Source organism: Pteronotus mesoamericanus, unplaced genomic scaffold (assembly GCF_021234165.1).
Source record: "Pteronotus mesoamericanus isolate MK-2021 breed Mesoamerican mustached bat unplaced genomic scaffold, CSHL_Meso_final contig_2, whole genome shotgun sequence".
In the NCBI taxonomy this organism is placed as follows: domain Eukaryota; kingdom Metazoa; phylum Chordata; class Mammalia; order Chiroptera; family Mormoopidae; genus Pteronotus; species Pteronotus mesoamericanus.
This window is the reverse complement of record NW_026555084.1, coordinates 15,133,083-15,156,593: the sequence shown is the minus strand read 5'-3', so window position 1 is coordinate 15,156,593 and position 23,511 is coordinate 15,133,083. Positions and strand designations below refer to the sequence as shown.

General features: G+C 55.0%; 1 protein-coding gene across 2 annotated transcripts in view; it reads right to left on the bottom strand.

Moving 5' to 3' along the window:
* CAMK2A (calcium/calmodulin dependent protein kinase II alpha) overlaps positions 1–20,532 on the bottom strand; it is a 59,039-nt gene extending 38,507 nt beyond the window's left edge. For both annotated transcript variants that reach the window (XM_054568182.1, XM_054568183.1), the window contains exons 1-2: positions 20,400–20,532; positions 6,436–6,530 (exon numbers count right to left, since the gene is read on the bottom strand). In XM_054568182.1, coding sequence (XP_054424157.1) covers positions 6,436–6,530; positions 20,400–20,461 — 157 coding nt within the window. In that variant the 5' untranslated portion in view covers positions 20,462–20,532. The remainder of the gene's footprint in view (positions 1–6,435; positions 6,531–20,399) is intronic.
* Positions 20,533–23,511: the final 2,979 nt, after the last annotated feature.

Here is a 23,511-nt window from a genome sequence, read left to right as displayed (position 1 = left end):
TCTGGGCCTCAGTCTCCAGGGCTCTCCAGTGAAGGGTATCCCTGAGCCCCTTCCTTTATAAGACCCAAACTCTAGGAGGCCTGGACCGTCCCACAGCCAAGGCTCCTGCTGCCCTCCTCCCGCCCGGCCCCCCATGCTATGCTCCAGCCAGACTGAACTCCTGAATTTCATACCTTGCTTGGCCCTCTCCCTTTGGGACCCTCACACACCGGCTCTTTCAGCTTGGAACATTCCTCCTTCACCTCCCACTGGTCTTCCATTAGCCATCACTCACTCCTACCCATCCTTAGATGTTGCCCTCTCCAGGCAGCCTGCCCTGATTGCCAGGTTGGCAGGGGCTCCTCCTCTGTGCTCCCAGGCCCCTGGGCAGCACGTTTCACTCTGTCTCATTGATCTCTACCCTCGGGGGCAGGTACTTGGTCTCTGGCCTCTACTCGAATGCTTGGCACATTGTAGGTGCTCAAAAACTAACCGAATGGAGGAACAAATGATTAAATGAGTGAAGCTTTCTAAGGGGGTGGATATTCTCCGCAGAAGAGCTGCACCAGTTTGCAGAAGCCACCTCCCTGGCAGAGGACGCAGAGATCCCCAAAGAACCTGCCAGGTACAACTTGCATCTGGCTCACCCAGAGTTCTCACTCCTGCCTTCCAGGACGTTTGTTCAAATCCCCTGGGTCTCCCCACCCGCCTGGGAGAGAGGCCTGGTTCAGGACCTGCCACCTGTGGTCCCTGACTCCGAGGCTGCCGGAAAGGGTCATATCCACTTCAGTCCTCCCAGAGACCCTGGCTGTGGGTGTCACTGTCCCCTTTTTATAGAAGAGGAAGCTGCAGCCTCATCGGTGGCAGAGCCGGGACTGAAAATGTATTTCCCCATTCCCTTCCTGGTGCTTTTCTCACAAGTCAGTAGTGAACACCTTAATTTAAAAACAAAACAGGAGAACAGGAACCTTTTACAAAGGTAGAATGCTTACCATGCGCGAGGCCCTGTGTGGAGAGCTTTATGGGCATCTCAAGCCCTCACTACAACCCTCTGAGGAAGGTGTAATTACTAGTCCGGCTTTTAGGCGGAAGAACCACAGGTTTAGAGAGGTTAAGTCGCTGGCCCAAAGTTACATCCGTAGTGAGCAGTGGAGCCAGGCTTTGTACCCAGGCATCAGACTCCACGGGTGAGCTTCAAAATCCTGTGCAATGCTGTTCTCCACGCCCTGACAAGTCGCCAGCACCTCTGCCTGTCCCCAGTTCTCAAATGGGAAAACCAAGGCCCACAGGAGGGTTCTCACACAGACACTCACGGGCAGAGCGGGGACTGGAACCCTGGTCTTCCAGTGGCCCCTTCAGAGTAGGCAGGCACCGCGGAGGGTGGTGAGGATGGAGAAAGTCCCAGCCCCTGTCCCGCGGCAGCCAGCTCTCCTTTCCCCACCCCCTTTATTAGAGCATTAACTGGCTATCCTCCAAGGGCTGCAGAAGCCAAGATCAATACTGAAACATGGCTTTTCCGACAGCAAAGCGATTAAATCCAATCAAGTTTTCATAGAGTGCAAGCTCAACTCCCCAGCTAAAGACCAGCTGCAGGCTGGGGAGGGAGGGTGGACCCAGGGGCGTTCCCTTAATACCTCATCTCTCCCTGCCTCCTTCCATATCCTTGTGGGGGAGGACGGTCAACTCCAGGGCAAAGGAGGGGAATACCCATCACCTGGTGGGCAAAGGGCCCTCTGCGGGCTGAGGAAGGCTGGGCCCGCCTCCTGCTCCATCCCCTGCCCCTCCACCCCCACCATCCCCAGCAGATCCAGAAACCAGGCAGGTCAAAGTTGGGCCTATCAGAGTGGCCTGGGGCACCGGGAGGGGCGAATTCATAATTCTGGTGTTTCCTCCATAGGAAGTCGCCCAGGAGCAGGGTTAGACTGACAGGATTGAAAGAAGAAACCATTGGTCACGCAGCTTCAGGCTGGTGCCTGGTTACCAGACCTCACTGCTGGAAATGCTAGGAACTAATTGTTTTTATAAATCTTATAATCATCTTGTGCATAGTACAATTACATTGCATTGCAACTTTCAGTGCTCAGAGCACTAATTTATTGAATGGATACATACATGTTATACAATAATTTTTGTAATTCTGAAATATTTAGACTTTCTAGTACTATACAAGAAACCTCAACAAATGTAGGGATTGTATTTGTTTTGACCTCTGAGGCCTTGCTCTGTTATGTAGATGGGGGAACTGAGGCACAGCGATGAAGAAGCAGTCCCTTTATCAAAATCACTCATCAAGATGATCCAGCCTTATTAGAGCTCAGAGCTTAGAGAATTCACTCCTACTCATACCCCCTATCCCCCCAGCCATCAAGTCCAGGGCAGCCAAGGAGCTCTTATTAAAATATAAAATAGATCCTGTCACTACAAGGCTTCAGACTCTCCAACAGCTTCCCAACGTACATATAACACAATCCAAATACCTCACTGCAGCCAACAAGACCTGTTGGGTCCTGCCACATCTTGACCTGAAGCTCCAGCCACATTGGTCTTATTTTGGGCCTGGAGCACACCGCACCCTCCCCACCTCAGGGCCTTTGCACTTGCTGTGCCCCCTGCCTGGAATGCTCTTATCCTGGGTCTCCTCATCACTCCCTCCTCTTTTTTTCTGAGTGCCCCTCCTGCCGCACCACTTCCCCATTACCCTGCCTTATTTTCGTCATACCACTCATAGCTTCCCGAGATCACCCCGGAAGCCTATCTGTGTGTTTCATGCTCTTTTCAGTCTCCCTTCCTAGAAAGCAGATGCTGTGAGATCAAGGCCTTCTTTGTCAGTCACTGCCACGTTCCTAGAGCCTGGAGCCCAGCTCATCGAAGATCCCATAGTTACACAGTGGCCGAGCTGGGATCTCAATCCATATTTATGATTACTATACTATATTGTCTCCTATTCTAAGAATTAATTAATTGCCAAATCAGGGAGTCTCATGATGGGGAGAGGTCTGAGGGAAGCAGGTCTGCAGCTCCCAGCCTAGGTGCCTGGAAAGATCACTCCTAATGTCCACAACATAACTTGTGGGCCTTCCCCCTCCCTCCCTGGGGTTTTGGAGACCAGCCCTACCCAGAGCTCAGCAGGCATCGGCGAGAGGAAACTCTGGGGGTAGGTTTCTGGAGCCAGTAGGGCAGGGTGGGACAGAGAAGAGGTGGAGGAGGTGAGGGGAGAGTGCAGTCAGGCAGCTTGGAGAGCTCTCTGCCTGCCAAAGGGCCGGGTTCCAGCAGACAGGTGGGCTCCGGGGGAGAGAGGCCTCCTGCAGGCAGGTGGGCAGCGGGATTCTGACCAGAGGCACCAGAACCAGGAGAGAAAATAGGCCTCCAGCTCTGGAACAGCCAAGCCCCACCCTCTGTGGGGCCTCCTCAGGGCTCCGTAAATAATTCTGAGGACTGGGAGTGCCAGGCAGGGGTGGGGAGGAAGATGAGGACAAGAAAGATGCCTTCCTGCCACCTCATAGGCTCCCTCATGCGGACCTGAAGCTCAGGGGCAGCCTGAGTGAGCTGGTGCCGTGCTTCCTACCCAGTGGCCTGAGACTGATCCCCACGGAGCCAGAGCCAAGGGAGTGACCCCTCAGCACCAGGATGGACAGCACAGCCTGTGGAGGTCGCTATACCTGGATCAGTCATCGCCGGCTGCACCAGCTGCATCCATATGCCCAGCAAGGTTAATGACCGTGTTGTGCATGTGCCTGGTGAGCAGAGGCTAGAAAGCACACAGAGCTGCTGACAGGGAGTTAGCGCCGCACGATACTCAGCACAGGAATTTGTCTATGCAGGCACTCAGGCCTCACCTGCTGATCCGACCCTTGGGGCGGAACTGCCTGGGGCAGCTGCATTTTTATAAAGACACCCACAGGGATTTGGCAGGGATTGGGGCAGGCAAAATTTTTACTTTTCATTTCACATGTATACGGTTTCTTGGAATTGTTTATTTCATGAGCGTTTTATTTAAAACACTAGTTTAAAAATATGTACAAAAAAACATCTCCTGGGTTTGGGAACCGCTGGATACAAGAGGCTGGGTGGGAAAGAGGAAGCCGCAGCTCCCTGGGGGTTGGACAGATGCCCCGAGTGGGTACGGCCCCCCGCCCGGAGCTGCCAAAGTCACCCGAGAGTGCCAGCAGGAGAAGCTTAGAGTGTGTTGCCAAATATTCAGTCTCAAGCCATTTTCTACCCTAGGCACCTTGAGTGGCAAACAAAGAAACCTGTTAAAAAGAACTCGATTCTCCTCTCCCGCGGGGGAGAAAGCATTGGCAGTTGGCATGCTGCTTTGGAAAGGTTCCCCTAAGAATATCCCCATCCCATCCTCCATACTCACCTAGGCCTGGGCCACCTTCCTCCCTGGAACTCAAAAAATTGCCAAAAAGAGGGGCCATGGCGGTTAGTACCTGGCACAGCCCGTTGCGTGCACTGGCCGGGAGTGCTTACTCACCTTCTGAAAAGGCAGCGATGCCTCTCCGTTCTTCCCTGCACTCCTGTGTGTGTGTGTGTGTGTGTGTGTGTGTGTGTGTGTGTGTGTGTGTGTGTGTGTTAAATTGACCGAAGACCCCCGCATCCAGGAAGGATCTTGCTTCCTGACCCTCCCTCATTCGGGGTCAACCTCAACCTCACCCTGTCACCCCAAGTCATGACTCTAGTCCTGCCCCCACTATTTTTCAGGGATTGGGACATCTCCTTTGCTCACTGGAGGTGCAAATCAGAGAAGGGCACCAGATTGCCACTAGTCACACAACAACAGCAAGGCCCGTCCTACTATCTGGACTTGAGGCCGCGCTCTGGCCGGCCATCCTACCACCCTGGCCCCGGCTGCTGGTTCTGGCTCCGACTCCGGATCTTCCTGAGGTCCCTTCCTTTCACACTGGCTTTCATGTGGACCATGTGCCCTTGGGGGCCCTGGGTCTTCAAAGAACTCCCACCCCCATCCTCAGCCTCTTCTCCCTGCAGGACATTGGCTGCCCACAGGGGAGTTCGGTAACTAAGACAAAGTGCCGGGCTCCCAGTAGCACTGAGTCGGGGAGATGAAAGGCAGCAACACAAGGTCTAACAGAGGGCCTGCTGGAAGACATGTGGGGGACAGCGTGAACATCCTGTACCAGCCTCCATGAGCCTTGCACCTGCCAGGCCCTGGCCCAGACACAGCTGCTGCCTGCACCAGGCAAACACCTGGACACTGCATCAGCCCTGCAGACAGCATCTCCCACGTGGCACAAGCCGTGGCTGCACAGCCCGCACCTGCACCAACCCACCTACCAGAATTCCCTCCCCCACTCAGTGGTCCCCCAGGGCAGCTTAGACACTGTTCATACCAGGGATTGAATCTTTGAAGGCAGCCTTCCCCAACACACTGACCGTAGTCACCGCCATTACTGCTCTAATCAGATGCTAAAGTAAAGAAGCAAGACTTCTAGGCAGGCTTCCCAAATTTTAGAGTCCACACGAACCACCAGCCTGTCTTGTTAAAAGGCAGCCTCTGGTTCCTTAAGTCTGGAATTAAGAATTTGCATTTTTAATGATTTCCTGGTGATGATTCTGCTGCTGGTCTCAGATCACTTCCAAATTAAAATTACCCAGGGATCTTTCCCAAATCCCAGGTCACACTCCAGGCTAATTAAATCACAGCCTCTGGGGGCGGGACCCAGGCAGCAAGAGTGTTTGAAGCTCTCCAGGGGATTCCAAGGTAAAGGCAGGTTTGGAAGTCACTGTCCTAGGGAGTTTTAGGGACCAGAGATCAGACTGACGTGGTTGAAGCAGAACACCGGGAGTTCACTGGACACTGGTTGAGCACCTAGGATATAGAGGGCGCTGTCCTAGGTACTGAACATATCACAAAGAATGAGACCCATCCTAACCTCTTGGAACTCCGAGTCAAGGGGAAAGGGGGATGTTAAACAAGGAACCAAGCCAGTAAATAGATTAAGCCCAGGTTGGCAGAAAGCCACAGGAAAGTAAACAGTAATGAGAAGTATAAAATGGGAGAGACACCCTCAGATTTGGGGGTGAGGGAAGTCTCTCAGAGTATGTGACATCAAGCTGAGACCCGAAGATTGAGAAAGAGCCAGCCTTATAAGGAGCCAGGTGAGGGCATTCAGGCAGAGGAACCAGCAGGTACAGAGGTCTGGAGGTGAGAATGGGGATGAGTAGCAGACAAGTAGGGAAAGGAAGTCCCACCTGGCATCTTAGCCTTCACCCGGGTGTTGAGGCAGAGAGCTTGGCCTCTCAGAGGTGCTGTGACCTTAAGGAAGGAAAGTGGAAGGGTCTGTTCATAATACCCACAGGAAGAAGAGGTCTCGCCCCTGCTGGCAGCATTGCCCATAGGGACAGACTCAGGTCTTGCTTCTAAGCCAAGGGGTAGAGAGAGGAGTGAAGGGAAGCAGAGCCCCAGGGATGGGAAGTCATGGATTGCCCACCTACCTCTGGCTGAGAGTTTCTTGGTGTTGATGATCTTGGCAGCATACTCCTGGCCAGCCAGCACCTTCACACACCTGCGCACCACCGAGAAGGCTCCCCTAGGAAGACAGAGAAGTCAGAGGGTGAGGGTGGGCTGGGGGCTGTGTCCCCAGGAGACGCCAGAGTCCTTGCAGCTGGACCGTGGTGGGTGGGGAGCTCTCCTTCAGGGCTGCCCGAGCTCATAGGGGCTGCTGTGGCCAACTCAGGGACAGAGCAGGGCCGCGGACCCAGGAAAACTGGGAGAACCACTGGTGGTGGATTAGTCGAAGCTTGGCCTCACAGGAGGTGAGCCTTCCAGAATCCCAGTAAGTTAGGCCTACCCAACTGTAGAACCTTAGAATTAAGTCATGCTAGAAACGCAGAATCTAGGTTCCCAAAAGCTTTCAGTGTTTTATTCTTTGAGTAGGTAACACGTAGATGTTCAAAGTTCAAAAGATACAAAAGACTCCCTCTCACCCCTATACCCCAGTCTCTGAAGCCCCCTCCCAGAGGTGGCCACAGACACCCTCCCCGACACAAATGCTGCTGGACCTCGCAAGCTGTTCTGCATCCTCCACTTTTCAGTATTTTGGCGACTCTCCTTCCATTACACAAAGAGCTCTTCATGCTGTCATGTTTAATCATGTGGCTGTCCTGTAATTTACCTAGCCAATCTCCTGTCGATAGGCAACTGTGATACACACATATGTGTGTGTTAGCATTATGTTTCCCACATGTGTATGTGTTTGTGGATAAATTTCCAGAGCCACTGTTATTTGGTCAAAAGGTAGGTGTTGTCTGGAAATTTTGATAGATAATAAGAGATTTTCCGTCTTAGAGATTGTGCCAACTTACGGCAAGGGGACCATTTTCCCCTGCTCTTGTCCATGTGGCGCTCAATCAAACGTCCTTATCTTTGCTAGTGAGACAGGTGGCAAATGGCAAATGGCAACTCAGTGTAGATCTGGTTTGGAATTATCATACTAAGAGTGAGGCTGAGCATCTTTTTGTGTGATTTAGGATGCTCCTTGGATTTCCCCCTCAAAGTATTGGTAGTTGGAAGAGAACCTGAAGCAAGCACTTACGTGAGATTTCTCCATTTTGAAATACTGGCACCTTATTTTTTAAAAAAAGTAAACATAGTATCAGGCCAAACAAAACTAGTTTGAGGGCTAGATCTGTCATCGAGGTGTCATGTGGCACCCTCGACCACGAAGGTCATCTGGCCCAACCCCTCCATGTCACAGAGGAGGCTCCTGAGAGGCTGGACAATGACCATGGTCCCAACCGCAGGTTAGTGGCGTGCAGTAAGTCAGCGGCGAGTCTGAGCGGCGAGCTTCCCCACTTTTAAGGTCCATACAAATTGCCCAGGTGTGTTGCTAAAATGCAGATTCTGATTCCTTCAGTCTGGAGTGGACCCAAGACTTTGAGCTCCAGCATAGCTCAAAGCCTGGCCCTTCTCCTGGAGGAAGGCAGCAAGGCCGTCACCCTCCTTGAGAAGCCTCCCATTGCAGGTCCTCCTGACAGTGCTCCCAGAAGCCATATACCTCCCTCTCTAGCCCAGGTTTGCAGCTGCTCTTCTGGCTCGTCTCTCCCACCTGACGGTGAGTTCCCCTAGGGCCAGGACTTGAACTTTCTTTTCCACGCCCCCATGCCCGTCTACCCACTGTCTGCTGCCAGCTGGGACTCCATAGATGCCACTTGCAGGAACAGAGGTAGATTTAAGCAACAGCAAGAGCGACTGAAATGAGACAGGGGAGCAGGAGGGCATAAGGAATAAGAACAGGCATCTGAGGAAGGGAAGGCCCAACTGGTCTCTCAAAGGTGCTCATGCTACCCAGGCAGGGGGATGGACCCGAACACCTCCAGGTTCCTGCTCAGGTTCCCTGCCCAGCCATGATTTTCAAAGGCCCCAGCAGAGAGAATGATTAAAGTGGCCATTTCTGGGAAAGGTTCTGAGAACTCCAGGGAGACAAAGGGTGGGGAAGGAGGGGCCCTGTAGGCTCCTAAGTGCAGGGCTAGGTTTAGTCCTGCTCACAAGCATCCAGCCCACGCTTGGTCTGATATGGGAGAGAGGGACAGAGGCGGGGAGGAAGTGAAGGAGGAAGGGAGGAAGCGGGAAAGGCGGGGAGGAAGAAAAGGAGAGAGGAAGGAAGGGAAGAAAGGAGGGAGGGAGGGAAGGAGGGAGGGAGATAATTTCTCCACTAGAAAAATGAAACTCCATTCTAGGTAAACACTTTAAATCAATGGTTATCAAACTGGCAGCTTCAGAATCCTTGCATGCGGCGTGGTGGGGGGCTGTTCTTTAAAAAATATGTATTCTAAAGCCCTGTTCAGACCTACGAAATCAGAAACTCTGTGTGGACCCAGGGAATCTGTATTTTAACTGAACACGCTGTCCCAGCCAGCTTGGCACTGCCACCTTTTGGGGGAGGTCCTCCCTGAGGTCCTCACCACCCTGGAAATCAGCACTGACAGGGGGTCGCCTGGAGCTCTGAGCACAGAGGCTCCACAGGCAACATGCACCTGGCTCTGTTCCAGGAGCTGATGTCCTAAGAGTCCCGCCTACAAGCCAGGAGATGTGCTAACCTTCCTCCTCAGAACACAGCCCTGAGCTGATGAGTAAATCCGAGGTTCTCACTCAAGGTCCAGGCCATGGGTGGGCAGTCTTTCTGTATCCCAGAAGGCCATCTTGTGCCTGCGAGTGGAGGTATGTGCATTGTTTCCCCTGGGGCAAGGATGCCTGGCTTTTAGCAGATGCTTAGAGGGAGGAGTTTATCAAAACCAGGTCAGAGTTATGGATCCAGAGGACACCAGCCTCCCTTCAACGCACAGTTACCACTAAGCTCCTCTGGGCCCTCACAGTTGTGGAATTCTGATCTCCCATTTAACAGATTGAGAAACTGAGGCCTCAGTGAACAAGAATATTCATAGTAAGGCTGTGAAGACATCCCAGGTCACTTGCCTGTGCTCTTCTGCCTCCACCAAAGGCAAGAGAGCATGACCCTCAAGAGCAGGGGCTCTGGGCTCACAAAGCCCTGTGGTCCGATCATGACTCACCCCCAACTGACTGTGTGATACTGAACTTGGTGCTACACCTTTCTGTCTCCTCCTATGAAGTGGAGACAATAACAGCCCCTACCTCCTTCCCGGCTATGTTGGGGAGATTAAGGGAGACAACACCTACAAAACTCTGGGCATAGTGCCAGGCACATAAAGCTTCAGATGGGGTGAGGAAGGGCCTGAGCCAAGGAACCCCTCTTTCTACCTGCGCAGCTTCAGATCTTCATCTGCAGTGGGGAGGCTCCTCCCTTCCTGCCAAGGCGCTGAGACCAGGGAGACAAAGGGCAATGGGAAATCTGCAGCAAAAATGAGAGCAGGGGCAGCGAGCCTGCTGCCCTAACTTCCTCCTCTTTTATCTTCTGTTGAAAAAGGGCATTTTTCTGCAGTCTCGTCCTACATGAGCGAGTGGCCACAGCACAGCTGCCTTGGCAAAGAGGACAGCCAGCCCACTCCTCCCCCGGCCCTGAGCTGAGCAGGTGGCCAGCAAGTGGGTGGGCAGGAGCTTGGAAACAGGACAGAGTGCGAGAGGGGAGGAGGCCCAGGTGGGGAGGGCAGGGCGGAGGGAGTGACCAGGGCTCCCAAGAGGAAGGGATGAAGCCTGCGTGCGAGAGCCCTGGGGAGAGGTAGGGAGCCGCGAGGGTGGTCCTGGGAGTGCCTATGAAAGTGCTTTTGGGTGCAAAGTGGTCAAGGAAATGGGTCTGCCTACAGGTGTGCGCTGGGAGCCTGGTCAATGCCCTGGAGCATGGGGTGCCTTGTGGCTCTGGGTGTGACGAAGCACAGATACATCACCCTGCGTTTGAAGTGCCTACCCATGTTATCGAGAGGGCCACAGAAGGGGGCAGGGAGAGGTGAGCGTGTGAGGCAGACACTGGAGGGACAGAATCTCAGGCCTCAGCCATGCTGGGAGGTCTTGGGCCGGGGTCTACATCAGTGTGGCCTCAGTTTCTTCATCTGCAACACGGGATTGGGGCGGGGAAGGGGCTCCGTAGCAGAGGCCTTTCCATCTTTAACATTCTATACCAGCACCGTCCAGCAGAACTTTCCGTGACAATAGAATTAGTCTGTGTTGTCCAGTGTGGCAGTCACTAGCCTCATATGACTCCAGTATTTGAAGTGTGGCTGGTAGGACTGACAAACATAATTTGTAATTCTGTCCCATTTAAATAACTGGAGGTGGCTAATGACCCCCTATTGGAAAGTGAAGTTCTATGCTGATAAGAACAGGCTCTCTAGAACCAGACCAACCAGAGTTTCAATTGTGGTTCAGCCGCTTACTAGCCAGTTCCTTAACCTTGGTGAGCCTCTTTCTTCCCCTTAAAATCAGATAAGAACAATGCCACCATGAGCAGCTTTTTCGAGGATTCAATGAGAAAATAAGGTCTGCAGTGGGTTAGCACCATCCCTGGGGTACGGTGCACAATCAGGAAACAACGCCTTTCGTAGGCATCATTACCTATGAAGTGATAAGAACAGCTGGCATCACCAGGAACAAAATGGACCTTGTTTGCCAAGTTCAGGGAAGAAGCAAGCGGGGAGGGGAGGTGGGCCCACGGTGAGGAGGGGAAGGGGCTGCTCCCCGAGACAGAGCAGAGCAGCCTGCCCTGGGTGTGCGGGCAGGGTCACGAGTGGAAAGGAGGCTGTGCCCAGCTCTCCTGACAGAGGGAGAGGGCACTGTGAGAGTGGGTCCAGCGAGGCTGAGAATGTGGGATTGTGCTAATGGGCTGTGAAAAGCAAGAATCGCACTGGGAAATTGCTTGCTGGATGCCTGGCAGGCACGGTGTCCTGGGAGTTGCTGGCTGCCAGCCCGCAGGGGCTCACCACGCTCCCTGGCCTGGAACACCCCCGGTGCGGCGCCCGGAGCATTTGGCTGCGAGTGGAAAGACCTGGGTCCTCACCCAGCTTGGCTGCCAGCTCGCTCGTCCTTCTGGGCCTCAGTTTCCCTATTTGAACGACGGAGGTGAGAAGCCCCAGCCCTACTTCCTTCTGGGCCATTTGAGAGAAGTCTCTGCTACATAGGGATGGGAAGAGATTCCTGCTGCCCAAGACCGGCCACTGCCATGTCCTCTAAAGGAACCCGCCGACCGTCACCCCGAGTGCTCAGAGCCCGTGGGTCTTGGCAGACAGGAACGTGGTGGATGGGGGCCCGGAGACAACATAGTCACCAACCCTTCCCTCTGCTCCGTAACCCTCGGGGGTCCGGCTGTCAGGGGTCCTGACAGGCTTTAGGTGCTCCGTTTCATTGGCTGCTTCCTCCAACACACCCAGGTCTCCTTCATTTTGGAAAAATAATCCAGCATCCCTCCCCCAAAATGAAAAATATATATGTAAAAGCTAAGAACCTTTCTTTCCACCCAGCAGCCTGGGCCATTTCCTTCCTCCCTTCTTTCCTGCCAAACTTCCAGAACAAGTGTCCGACCGACATCCGCCGCCTCCTCTTCCCACCTCCCACACTCCATGAACCCACCACAATCTGGCTCCCACCCCCGGGCTCCCTGGGAGAAAAGCTGTGCCAGGCCCGCCCACCCAGTGCCCCCCTCCCCCCGCCTCAGCCCTACTGGTGCCGCTCCGCCTTGCGTGCCCTATACAGGCGGCGTTGGGCCCCTCTGAACCCCCAGCTTTGAGGCCCCTCCTCGTTTTTGTTTCATGGTTGCAGCACCAGACTCCCTGGCGACCCTCCTTGCTGATACTTTTCACTCCTTCAACTTCCCCCCAACATCGCTGCTCCTGCTCTCCCTCCACCATTCTCTTACCATTTCCCCTTCGTCTCGTCTACCCAGGCCATTAGCTGGGATCTCTGGGGAGGCTCTGGGCATTCATGAACATGCTTAAAATTTTAACAAAATTATTCTATGTCTGTGCATTGTTTTGGGCAAAGGATGCATACTTTTCATCAGCTTCACAAAGGATTCTGCGGCACCCCAGCCCAAAGCGGTGAAAGCCATCAACCATCGCTCAAGATGGAACTCTGCTTCTAGACGCACTCTCTTCCCCAGAAGGCTAGTCCCAGATTTCCAGTGTTCGCCATCTTGCCTGGATGCTACATGACAGGTACATAATCAAAGTCCGGTCTTTTCCCCAAAAGCTTCCCCATTGTCAGTAAGACACCTAAGCATTCTACCTCTCTGAGAGGAGCCGGATGGTTTCAGAAGTGCCTGGCCCACTGCAGACAGACCTGCTCTCTGTGGGAGGATTCATATCCAAAACCTCTCGGTGGTCCGTAACTCGTAGCCCAAGTCAGCTGATCTGCTCCCTCAGCACAGAGCAAGCCTGGGATCGTGGAACCCAGAGTGGGCAGGGTTAGAATGTCAGAGGGAAGGGACAACAGAGCAGGAGCAGGCCCTGGGAGCAGCTCCACCCAAGGGGCCAAAGCGTGGGCCACATGTGGCCACATCAGAAGCTGGTATGCCCAGTGATGTCTTACCACGGAGGGGCACCATTTCTCCACTCTGCAGATGGAGGCCTGAGGCCAACACCTTGAACCCAGAACTCCTGTTTCCTCTTCCATCGCTCTTTCTAATACCTGACACTCTCCAATCAGGAGGGGCCTTCATCTGGGGTCCTCGGGCAGGCTTTAAGGGGGTTCTGTGAGTTGCAGTGAGGTACGTTTTTCTGGGGAATGTGGCTGTGGCTCATATGGGATTCTCTGAGGGCTCCAAGATCCCCCAACTGTTAAAGAGCTGGTGTCAGATTTGTTTCAGAAACAGAAGGATTATCCTTTTTCCACAGCACCCACCTCTGTGTACTTTAACCAAATCCCTTTACTTTTATGGACCTCTGTTCACCAGTCTGCGAAATCACCTGTTGATCAGTCATTTTTAAGCCGTCTCTCTCTTTTCAAGCAGTAATGTCCTTTTTTAATAACAAACAAAACACAGCTATGCAAGTCCCCAAATGGCAAACAGAGCAGAGGAGACAGAGGCTGGGGGCTCAGGACCCCCTTGGCTTGGTTTTCTCTCTCTTCTCCCCAGCTCACCACAGCAGCTCTGCCCAAAACTCCACAAATGACAGCATTTTCCAGCCAGAAAATCCTAGGCGCATCCCTCCGCCCAGCCCGGGCTGCAGCCGCCCACTCCCAGATTCCAGAAGATGCCGCGGGGACATAGTGTGTTGGAGCTGTCCCACACTGCCCGGGCCTGCCCCACGCCAACTCAGCAGAAGTTATGTGGGGGACACAGAAGGCCCGGGGACCGGAAGATTCTGTTTGCTGCAGAGAACATTGAACCAACAGAAGTTCCTTGTTTTGGCTGTGCATGGGTTTTCTTGAATGGGTTACAAAAAGGAAAATGAGAAAATATTCACAGAGCTTGGAGACAGGACCAGATCAGGCAAAGCAGGGAGGATGCTGAGCGCCAGAGGGCCTCCTGGCTGGCCCCATCCACTTGCACACCCCAGAGGCTCTCCGAGGTGCAGCGAGAGACGCTCCAAGGGCCAAGCACCAGACTGGAAAGAGGCTAATGTGTCCAGTTCTCATATGTAACTGGTTTGTATGACCTCGAGCAAGTCTCTGGCCCTCTCTGGGCCTTCGTTCCCCCTCGGTAAAAAAGGGAGCACTCCTCACTCCAATATTCTGAGTGGGACTGACGTTTAGTCCCGCTGAGGTTTAGTCCCACTGAGGTATAGGGACTCTGGCCCCTAAACCATCTCCCACTTCACACATGCAGCAAAGCATCTTGCTAGGCAAGGGCAGGGATGTGGAGTGGGAGGGAAATAGGTGCAGGGGCGAGAGGGGCTGTGAATGTGCGTATCCTGGTTCCTAGAGTTCTCACTCTGTCCTGAGGACCTGTCCATCTAGGGGGTAGAGGAGCAGTTCTGACGATTAGAAGGTTCCTCCGTACGTTGAGCTGAAATCCACCTCCTTATTGTGACTCTACACATTTGGCTCTACCCTGCCCTCCGCGGCCACACAGGCCATCTGCTCTCTGCCCTGGGGCCCCAGGACATCCCTGCAGAAATGAGGGGAGAGGCCACCGCCACTTCAGGGGTCTGCTCTTCCTGCTGAAGCCCCCCAGCTCCTCAGCCCTCTCTCTTTATTTGGCTTCCAGACATTTGCTACCCTGTCTGGTTCCTCTTCGAGACAATTGACAGGTTTTTTAATATTCTTTCTAGGCTCCAGGCATTCAAAGGCTGGGGGCAGCTGAGCAGGTTTAAGAAGAGTGAGACCCTCCATTTCCCAAGGACTGACACGTTCCATCAAAATACACACCTCAGAGTCTGCCTGTACTGTTCCCACACTGAGGAACACTCTTCCTCCCTCTTCCCGCTGATAACTCTTACTCAGCCTCCAGCTCCCCAGTGGCACCTCCTCAGGGGAGTCTTCCCTGATACGCGCCCCCCACCCCAACTAGTTGGGATCTCTGTGCATCTCATAGCTCCACGTTTGTGCTTGGAGTCCTTGTCCAGTTGCATTTAAGTAATTTCTGAAGTGATTTAATTAACATCAGCTTCCCACTAGACCATGAGCCCCGAGGGGCAGAGACTACCTAAGTCTTGCGTGTGGTGCCTGCCGGGCTCAGGAAATTCTGGTCAAATGGATGCAAGAGTCATAGACGTTCCTCCTTTTATACGATCCCCAAGACACCAAGGCCTTCAACCTTCTTCAGCACAGAACGTCCCAGGGGCCCTATAGCCCTTCCTGACATATCAGTGGGCAGCCAGGCCCCACGAGCACCCAGAGGGCCTGGGCTGTGCCTCAGCAGGTTTCAACAGGCTCTGGGGGCCACACCAGGCTGGCCTGGGATGGGGGCTTCTCTCCGAGCCACAGAGAAGCTCAGGAGAGACTGTGGCACGGGCGACATGCATGCAGGAGAGGGCGAACTACAGCAAAGGGACCCACAGAAAGAGAGAGAAGGGGAGGGAGAGAGAGAAGCAGAGGTAGAGATAGAGGTAGAGAGACAGAGACAGAGACAGCCCAGAAGCCCGGCCCGTATCATCTTGCTCTCTCTGCACTGAGAGATAGACGTATGCTTAACATGCAGTTGGAGCTAGTGTGCATGTGTGTGCGTGCACCCGTCCATATGCACTGGTGTGTGTGTGCACTAGCAACAGGAGGCTGGTGTTGCATTCCAAGGCTCCGCCTTCGCCCCACCGAGGGAGCCGGGGCCCCAGGCTGCAGGGGTGCTGGCAACAATGTCACTGTGTGCTTGTGCAGGGAGGCGGGCGGGCGGGAGCCTCGGCAGGGTGTCAGTGTGTCTCAGCCTGTGAGGGGGCGGTTGCGTGGGGGCGGAGGTCTGCCGCATGCACCAGAACATGTGAGTGCCTGCCGCTCGGATGGCTTGCAGGGGAGGGAGGAAAGGCTGTCCCCTCCCATGTCCTTGCCACCCCCGCGTAAGGACCTGCTCTCCCCAACTCTTCATTCTTGGCCTCTGGCCCCTGCACATCACTTGGCCCCCTCCCCTGGCTTGGCCACTGCCTCTCCCTTCGACCTTGAGCAAACCACTTCTCCCTGGGCATTGACTTCACCATCTGTGCTATGTGTGGAGACAGTGCCCGTGGTCCTTCCAGTTCTGAGGTCCTGGGAATCTGAAATTCCCCGTGTGTGCCTCCCACAGAGGAGGCCTAAAGAGGGCAGCAGCTCCAAAGGGACGCTTTAGCATCTGCAGAGCTATTCCGATCCCGTTTTACAGGTGGTAAAGTTGAGGTACATCGAGGACAAGGGCTCCGCCCAGGGTGGCCCAGTAGATGAGCAGCAGAATCATGACTGGAAAACAAGCTCAGAGTCCCCTCCCCCCCAGGCCACCACCCCTCTTCCTAGTAGGGTTCCCCAGACACAGCGCCAGGGGAGGACCGTGTCATCAACATTCCCGCCCATGTAGGTGCTGGAGACCTACACGCCAGTCTGAGCGCTGCCACCGGTCCCCCGAGCCGGTCGCTCCCCCTGCTCAGCCTCGGTCTGCTCATCTGGGAGATGGGTGAGTAAGCCCTCTGCCTCCCACAGATGGGCTTGCGGGCCCCACAGTACTGCCAGTGTGATAAGTTATCAGAAGCAAAATAAAAGCACAACATCCGTCTTTGGGTGGTGCGTCCATACCCAGGTGTTCTCTCTCTCTGGTGTTACATCACCAACCCTCTAGCAGCTCTGCCGGGGAAGCGCCAGATAGCTAAACGCATTTTGCAGACATTAGAGTTTGCATCCCCAGAGGGAAATCTAAGCACCAGGGATGCTGGACACCCAAGTGCAGGGAGCTGCCTCTGGGCCCCAGTGTCGACCCCTGATCAGCCAGCCCAAGTCCGGTTCACGATGCAAAGCCTTGGGCGTTGGAGGGGCAGAAGCTCCACAGCCAGCTCCCCAACCTCGCTGGCCCCTGGAGCTCCTCCCCCAGCCCCAACACCACCCTTGAGTCATTTCGAATCTCTGTTTCTAGAGAGAAAAGAGTAGGTTGCACCTGCTCTCCAGTCTCCCTCCCTCCCTCTCCTCTCTCAAGTAATAGCTCCTTCAGAGGCTCTTTCTGCTCTGCCTGCTGATAACACAGGCTGCAGGGCAATTCTCGGTCTCCCTCACCTCTCCTGGAAGCAGATCCAAAGCCCAGAGGGTGTCAGAGCCTGGAGGAAACATTCTCCTTCTCCACCTCCTTCCCCTCATCCTGGTCTCAGGAGAGCAGAGAACGCAGAGCGCCTGTCTGGTCCATGGGGAGCGATAGCCCGAGTGCCCGGCCCACCCTGACCCCTGAGCAGACATTGTGGCAGCCTGCCTCCCAAATAGCTTCTGTGCTCCTAAGGTCTGGGCTTTATTTCTCTCATCGCCTGGGAGGAAGGAGGATTGGGGCCAAGGGAAGGGAGAGTGAGCTAGGCTCTGCGTCCCAAGAGGGAGCTCACCTCACCACTCTAGGGGACCTGAAATCAGTTCCCGGCTTATCTGAGTCTTATGCTGCAGTGGGACCTTCCTCCAGGAGCATTAAAAGGCCCTGCCCAGGCCACTGACTCCAGCCCACATCCCCCACCTCAGCTGACTGCCCACCAGCAGGGAGAGGGGCAGCTTCTCTTACAGCCCCAGCCAGCCCTACCCCTCGGCTCCTCAAAGGCAGGCCTGCAGCCACAAGCCAGGTCGCATCGGGCAGGGCACCAGGCAGCCCTCGAGAGGCACGTGCCCGCCTCTCCAGCCAGGCAGCCCGGGTCCCTGCAGAAGGATGTCCAGAGGCTCCCTGTCCCCTTGTAGGGCCCACCCAGCTGCCTTGGCCAGCCTCCCTGCCAGCGATCTGAAGCGAGCTCCTGGACCAGGGGCTCGGCATCTGGGCAGTGACTGCGGTGTCCTGGCTGGGATGAGCCCCTCAGGCATCTTCGGTGCTCCAGTCCCCAGAGGCCAGGCTTGTCACTACGTCTTCACACGCACTATCTCCTCTCATTCTCTCAGCCCTTTTGCATCTCCAGATTACAGGTGGAGGGAGAGAAGTGCCATAGCCTGCCCAGTGGGTAGTGGAGGTCCAGAGCCTGTGCCCTGTGCCGGGCACTGCCCCTCTCTGCCCTGCTGGGCCCTTGGACTGAAGCTGCTATGCAGAGCTGAAGAAGCCCCCGCCCCCAGTGGTACCCTGGCCTTTTAAGCCAGGCATCCCAGGTGTGGGTCCTCATCCCCTTTTTCCCAGTGCAAGCACCCTTAACCTGAGGCCCATCCACAGCCTTCCTGATGTCCTGCAAGCTCCTGACGTTGCATGCAACGTATTTTAGGTTTGCGCATTTTCCTGAGGAATGTAGACTTAAGCCTTTCATCAGACTCCTGGAGGAATATGTGACCTAAAAAAGGTTAAGAGCGCTGATGATTCTGGAAGGAAGAGGTCTGAAATTGATTAGACAAGACCGGGCCATGCCTGCCACCCTCAGTGTCCGTGCCATGCGCACCCCAGTGCTCCCTGGCTCCCGGAGCGCTGCCATGGCCCGGTCCTCCCAAGAGCCCTGGCAGGCAGCGGGGCTGAGAGGGCTCCCTGCCAAGCCGCCCCCACAGCACCCACTCTCCATGATCTCCATCTCCTCTTGGGGCAAAACATCACTTTTATTGTCATTTTGAGCACCTGAGTCACATTTTAACTCCATTTCACTGCACTCTGTGACGCAGTCCTCCCAGACCGAGCCTCGATCACACCCTGAAAGGCAGCTCCCAGCTAGGGAGGGAATCCAGGTGAGAAAGGGGGTCCCTGTGCAAGTTTGGCAGACAGCCTCAGTCCCCTGGGGCAGCCCTCGGCATTCTGCTCCTGCTGCCCGCCCCCTGGCACGGAAACACACTCAGAACGGCAGGCAGACAGCAGACAAGAGTGAGCACACATCTGCACAGGGGTGCGTGTCTGTACGAAGGAGCTGGTGTGTGCCTGTAGGTGTCAGGATTTCCCGGTATGCTCGTGTGCGTGTGCAGGCAGCCTGCTTGTACACAGCCACAGGCCCACCTCCCACATGCATGCAGACACCAGCATGAGCTCACAACACCCACATCCCACCCGAGCTTGTCGACCCAGGCTACACACACACACACACACACACACACACACACACACAATCTTCCTGTTTCCTGCCCTCGTGTCTTCACATGGATGTGCATGTCCAGACCTCACGGGGACCGGTGTGCCCAAGTCCCAGATGTGTACCCTGACACAGACATATGTTCGCATATGCCCAGACCTCACATACAGTTGCCTGCTGCTGTGCACACAGCCCTAACTTGCCATACATGTGACTCACACTCACACTTTCACTCCAATGCAAATCAGCCAACGGCACCCCTCGTGCCACTTGCACACATCCGTGCTTGCAGGGCACACTTGCATTTTCAGGCTTTACACAAGGAGCGCACACCAGCACCTCCTCCTGGTGCATGCACATCAACACTTGCGCACCCTTTCAGTGCTCACCAGGGTACCCCAGAGTCAGTCCTTATACAACACACATCAAAATGCACACTGTGTGTGCATTCCAGACCTCACGCAGCACATTTCTGTTTATAGGGCCCCTCCGCCCTGGACCCCGGCTGCTACAGCAGAAACCACCCAGGGCACTGGAGCTGCTTTGCCCACAGGGCAAACCTGCCTCCGAACTGTACAGTTACCCTGGGTCCATCCCTGCATCTTCCACACACCCTACTGGGGGCATCTAGAAATGCTTCCCGGACCCTCCACAGGCAACTGGGGTACCCCAAGGGGCTCTCCTCTCCTCCACCCTCCCACCCTTCTCTCCACACCAGTCATCAGAGGCAGAAAATGAGCTCTGGGGCAGGACAACTTTGTCAAGGGACCCGAGCTGATGCACTGTCACCCCACTGGCCCTGCAACAACAATGCCCCCTCCCAACAAGCCTGAGTTTTGCAGATTGCCCTTCCCCTCCTCCCAACACCCAGAAAGCCTCACCAGTCGCTCAGTTATTAACCCCTGCCGTACCCGTGCCCTCACTCCTCAGGGGAGCAGGACGGGGGCAAGTGGGGAAAGATGTGCTTCCAGGGAGAAGTTGGCTGCTCTGCACAGTCTCTCAGGGTGTCTAAAGTCAGAAAGGACTGCCTGGGAGGTGGTGAACTGCCACCAGAGGTATCCACATTGATGCCAGATGGCCACCTCAAGAGAAACTCACAGGGAATTCCAGCCTTGGACTCAGCTGATGGGAAAATCCCTTGTAAACCCTGAGTTTCTAAGAATCTGTGTGTGCCCAGGTCATGTGCATGTGTGGGCAAGTGTGTACACTCACTGGCATGCACCGTCAACCCTTCGCCTCTACACACACTCTCGCCCAGCTGGCTTCGGCACATCCGTGTTCCTGCAAACATGCCCGTGCCAGTTCTGGGCACTCTGCACATGTCAGAGCCCCCAGGCACGCACGGCCTTCCTCCCTGAGCGAGGACAGGAAACACTGCAGGTGCACACCCCCGCCCGTGCCGCCTACCCCCTGCACCCTCCAGGACTCTCTAAGGTGTAACTCACTTTCCCAGTTCCTCAAAGAGCTGGTACTCTTCTGTGAAGCGGGTGCAGGTGATGGTGGCCATCCTGGTGCTGTGCGGGCGGGCGAGGCTCTGGGATGGAAGACCAGGGCTGGGGCACTGCTGTTCTCCGGGAACCAGGGGCCACTCGCCTGCCCGTGCTGCCAAGTGAGAGTCTAGAACCGGCTTGACTGATGAGCCCCCGGCTTCTGAGCAGGGCACTGTGGCTGCTCACAGCCTCGCGAGCCTTCGTCAGCATCCAGGTCGCCATGGCAACCACCTCAGAACCGCCCTGTTCCCGTTGCCTCGGTAACTGCCTCCCCAACACCTGCCTGCCTTCCATTGCAAAACCTGCTCCAGGATGCCCTGGCCCAACCGCACACAACACTGCAGGCATGTGTGAGCCTCAGGGGCAGGTGGACCAAGCACCCCCTCCCCAGGTGGTGGACCAAGGGAGGGGCTGCAGGAGGGGGAGGAGAACAAACTTAGTCTGCAAGTGATCTGCTTTCTTCCCACCTCCCCCACCTCCAACTGTGGGGTCCTCAGATGGGATTAAGTGGGGCAAAAAGGCAGTTGTCATGGTAATGGTGGGTTCCACATTCCAGGATGGTCCCCAGGAAAGACAAGATGCAGTTACCCTGGCAACTTCAGCTCCTTTGGAAAGACAGGTATTGCCCCGTTGCCCTGGCAACAGCCGGGTTCTAAGGTTTATAAGGAAATGATGGCTAATTCATTGGAATCTCTTTCATTCTCTCTCTCTCTCTCACTGTAGTCCCTGTAACTGTCTCTCGGCTCCCTTCTATTTTTTATTCGCTTTGCTTCTGCCTCTGTCCTTCTTATTTTGTTGTAGCTCTGTCTCCTCTTTGCCACTTTGTCCAGCACACTGGCGCCCTGGCTTGGAGAACAAGTGCAGGGGAGACACCAGGATTCTGGAAGGAGCATCCCTGGCTCCCTGCGCATGCCCACCTCTCCCAGCTGTAACAGTTGGTCCCCTCTTGAGGCCTCTTCCATAACCTCTCCTCCACCCCAGGCCCCCAGAGGGACCATGGAGATCTGGTACCCTGGGGCTCGTGTCCCAGTTTCTGCTTGTGCTTCAAGTCAAGGTGAAAGTGGAGGAGGAGGCGGGGGGAGGGAGCACCGCCTGGCTTGGAGGCAGGTGGCTGCAGTCTGCCCTGCAACTCTCCTTCCCAAGCTGTGTGGGCACTTTCCCTGCCAACTTCAACTCTTTGGGGCAACAGCCATCTCGGTGGCCCCAAAATCTCACTCCAGGGTCTGAGTTCAATTTCAGCTCCAGCATCTATTGGTTGTGTGGCCCTGGGGAAGTCACTGCCCCTCTCTGAGCCTTCAGCTTTTCTACAAAACAGAAGCTGCCACTGCAGAGGAAAGCTGTGAAGATGGAGTGGGCTGATGGCTGTGGAAGCCTCTTTTTAGGTTCTGGAAGAGAAAAAAGAAGGCCTAAAGCGGGACCATGACCACCCACATCACTCCAGATTGAACTTGGAATCCCAGACCCTTCTCTCCCTCCTCCCCACCCACCAAAGTGCATTTCATAGCCCACCAGGCTGAGGTCTCACGCCATCATTTGCCCACAATGAGCACAGTCCGGATATCAGGATCCGAACACTCGGGGTTTTAGCCCACCTCCTTGGGACCTCCAGATGGCCTTACTGGTCATCTCATTTGCTGGACACGATGTCTTCTTGTTGGTAATCCCCAAGCCCAGCAGGTCCCTGACTCCCATCTCTAAGTCCAGGGGCGCCTGGAGACATCAGGTACCCCCTCCTCCAAATTCTACCCCTTTTCCTGGAAGTTGAGGATGGAAATGATGGGGTTGGCTCTCTGATGCAACCACTTCTTCCCAGGAGAGGAACAGGAGGGAGACAGAGGGGAAGGCGGGGAGGCGAGCAAGGGAGGAAGGGTAATGGCTTAGCCACTAATTGCACCATTACCACCTTCAGAAAAAGGAAAAACCTCTCAGTTTTGTTTCTGTGCACAATATGCTTCCTGCTTCTGCCGCCAACGTTGCAATTCAGAAGCAAGGAAGACAAGCCTATGCTCTGGGCTCACAGCCGGTGGGCAGCAGGCAGGGCACGGAACACCGCTAGAGGCGGGGTATGCAAGCAGGGAGGTGGGGGGAGGGCGGCGCCACCATCTCCCACTCCAGCCCTGCTAGCTGGCTCCCAGCGGGGATGGCTTCCACACATGAAAGTGCTGGAACAGCTTTTAGGGACCATGGAGGGCATCCTAGTTATTGCCCAGGAGAGAGGAGGGCGTGCAATGGTTAGAGCAGCTCCATGACCTACAGGCTGTGGGATTTGGGATGAATATTGTAACTTCTCCGTGCCTCAGTTTCTTCATCTGCAAAGCAGAGTTAAAAATATGCCCTACCTCCAGAGCTGTCATATGGATCACATAAGATAAGCACATTGGGTGACACTGTATATGCTCAATAAATAGGCATTATTATTATTATTATTATTATTATTATTATTATTGAGGGATTAAAAAGACCCTCCTCTCCCCATTACTCTCTCTGCACCATGGAAGCTCATGCCACCATCTCCAAGTCCCTGCACTTTGGGGGTGTTGGTCTCTGAGTCTCCACTGGAGTTGGGCTCGTGATTTGAACATCACCTTGCCCAGGCCTGGTTTGTAGCAACTCCTGTAGAGCAAAGGACCGGGGCTATAGGGAGAGGGGTCACAAAGCCTGACGCCGTATTAATGGGAATCTAACATTCTGCAAGAAGGAGCTGATGGCCTGGCTTCCGCTGGCCCGCCCACCCTGTGTCCTCCTCCTCACTTTGCCCCATGGCACGGAGCCCGTCCAGGAGAGAGCAGAGCACGTGGTGGGGGAGGTCCCAGCATCATCTCAGGGGGAAGCAGCCGTGGCTCAGAGGAGGACATGAAGGGACAGAGGCACAGATGACCAGCTTTCACCCTGACTCTGGCAGAGACCTTGGGAGGTGGCTGATGTGGCTTCAGAGGGCAGGCCACTTCGCCCTATCACCGCTGTCACCGTGGCGGCTCTTCCCTGCTCCCATCACTCTTTTCAGCTCTCCTTCCTTGTTTCCCTCCCTCGAGCCCTTGTCTCTCAGTGCTCCCCCTCCTCCTCCCCA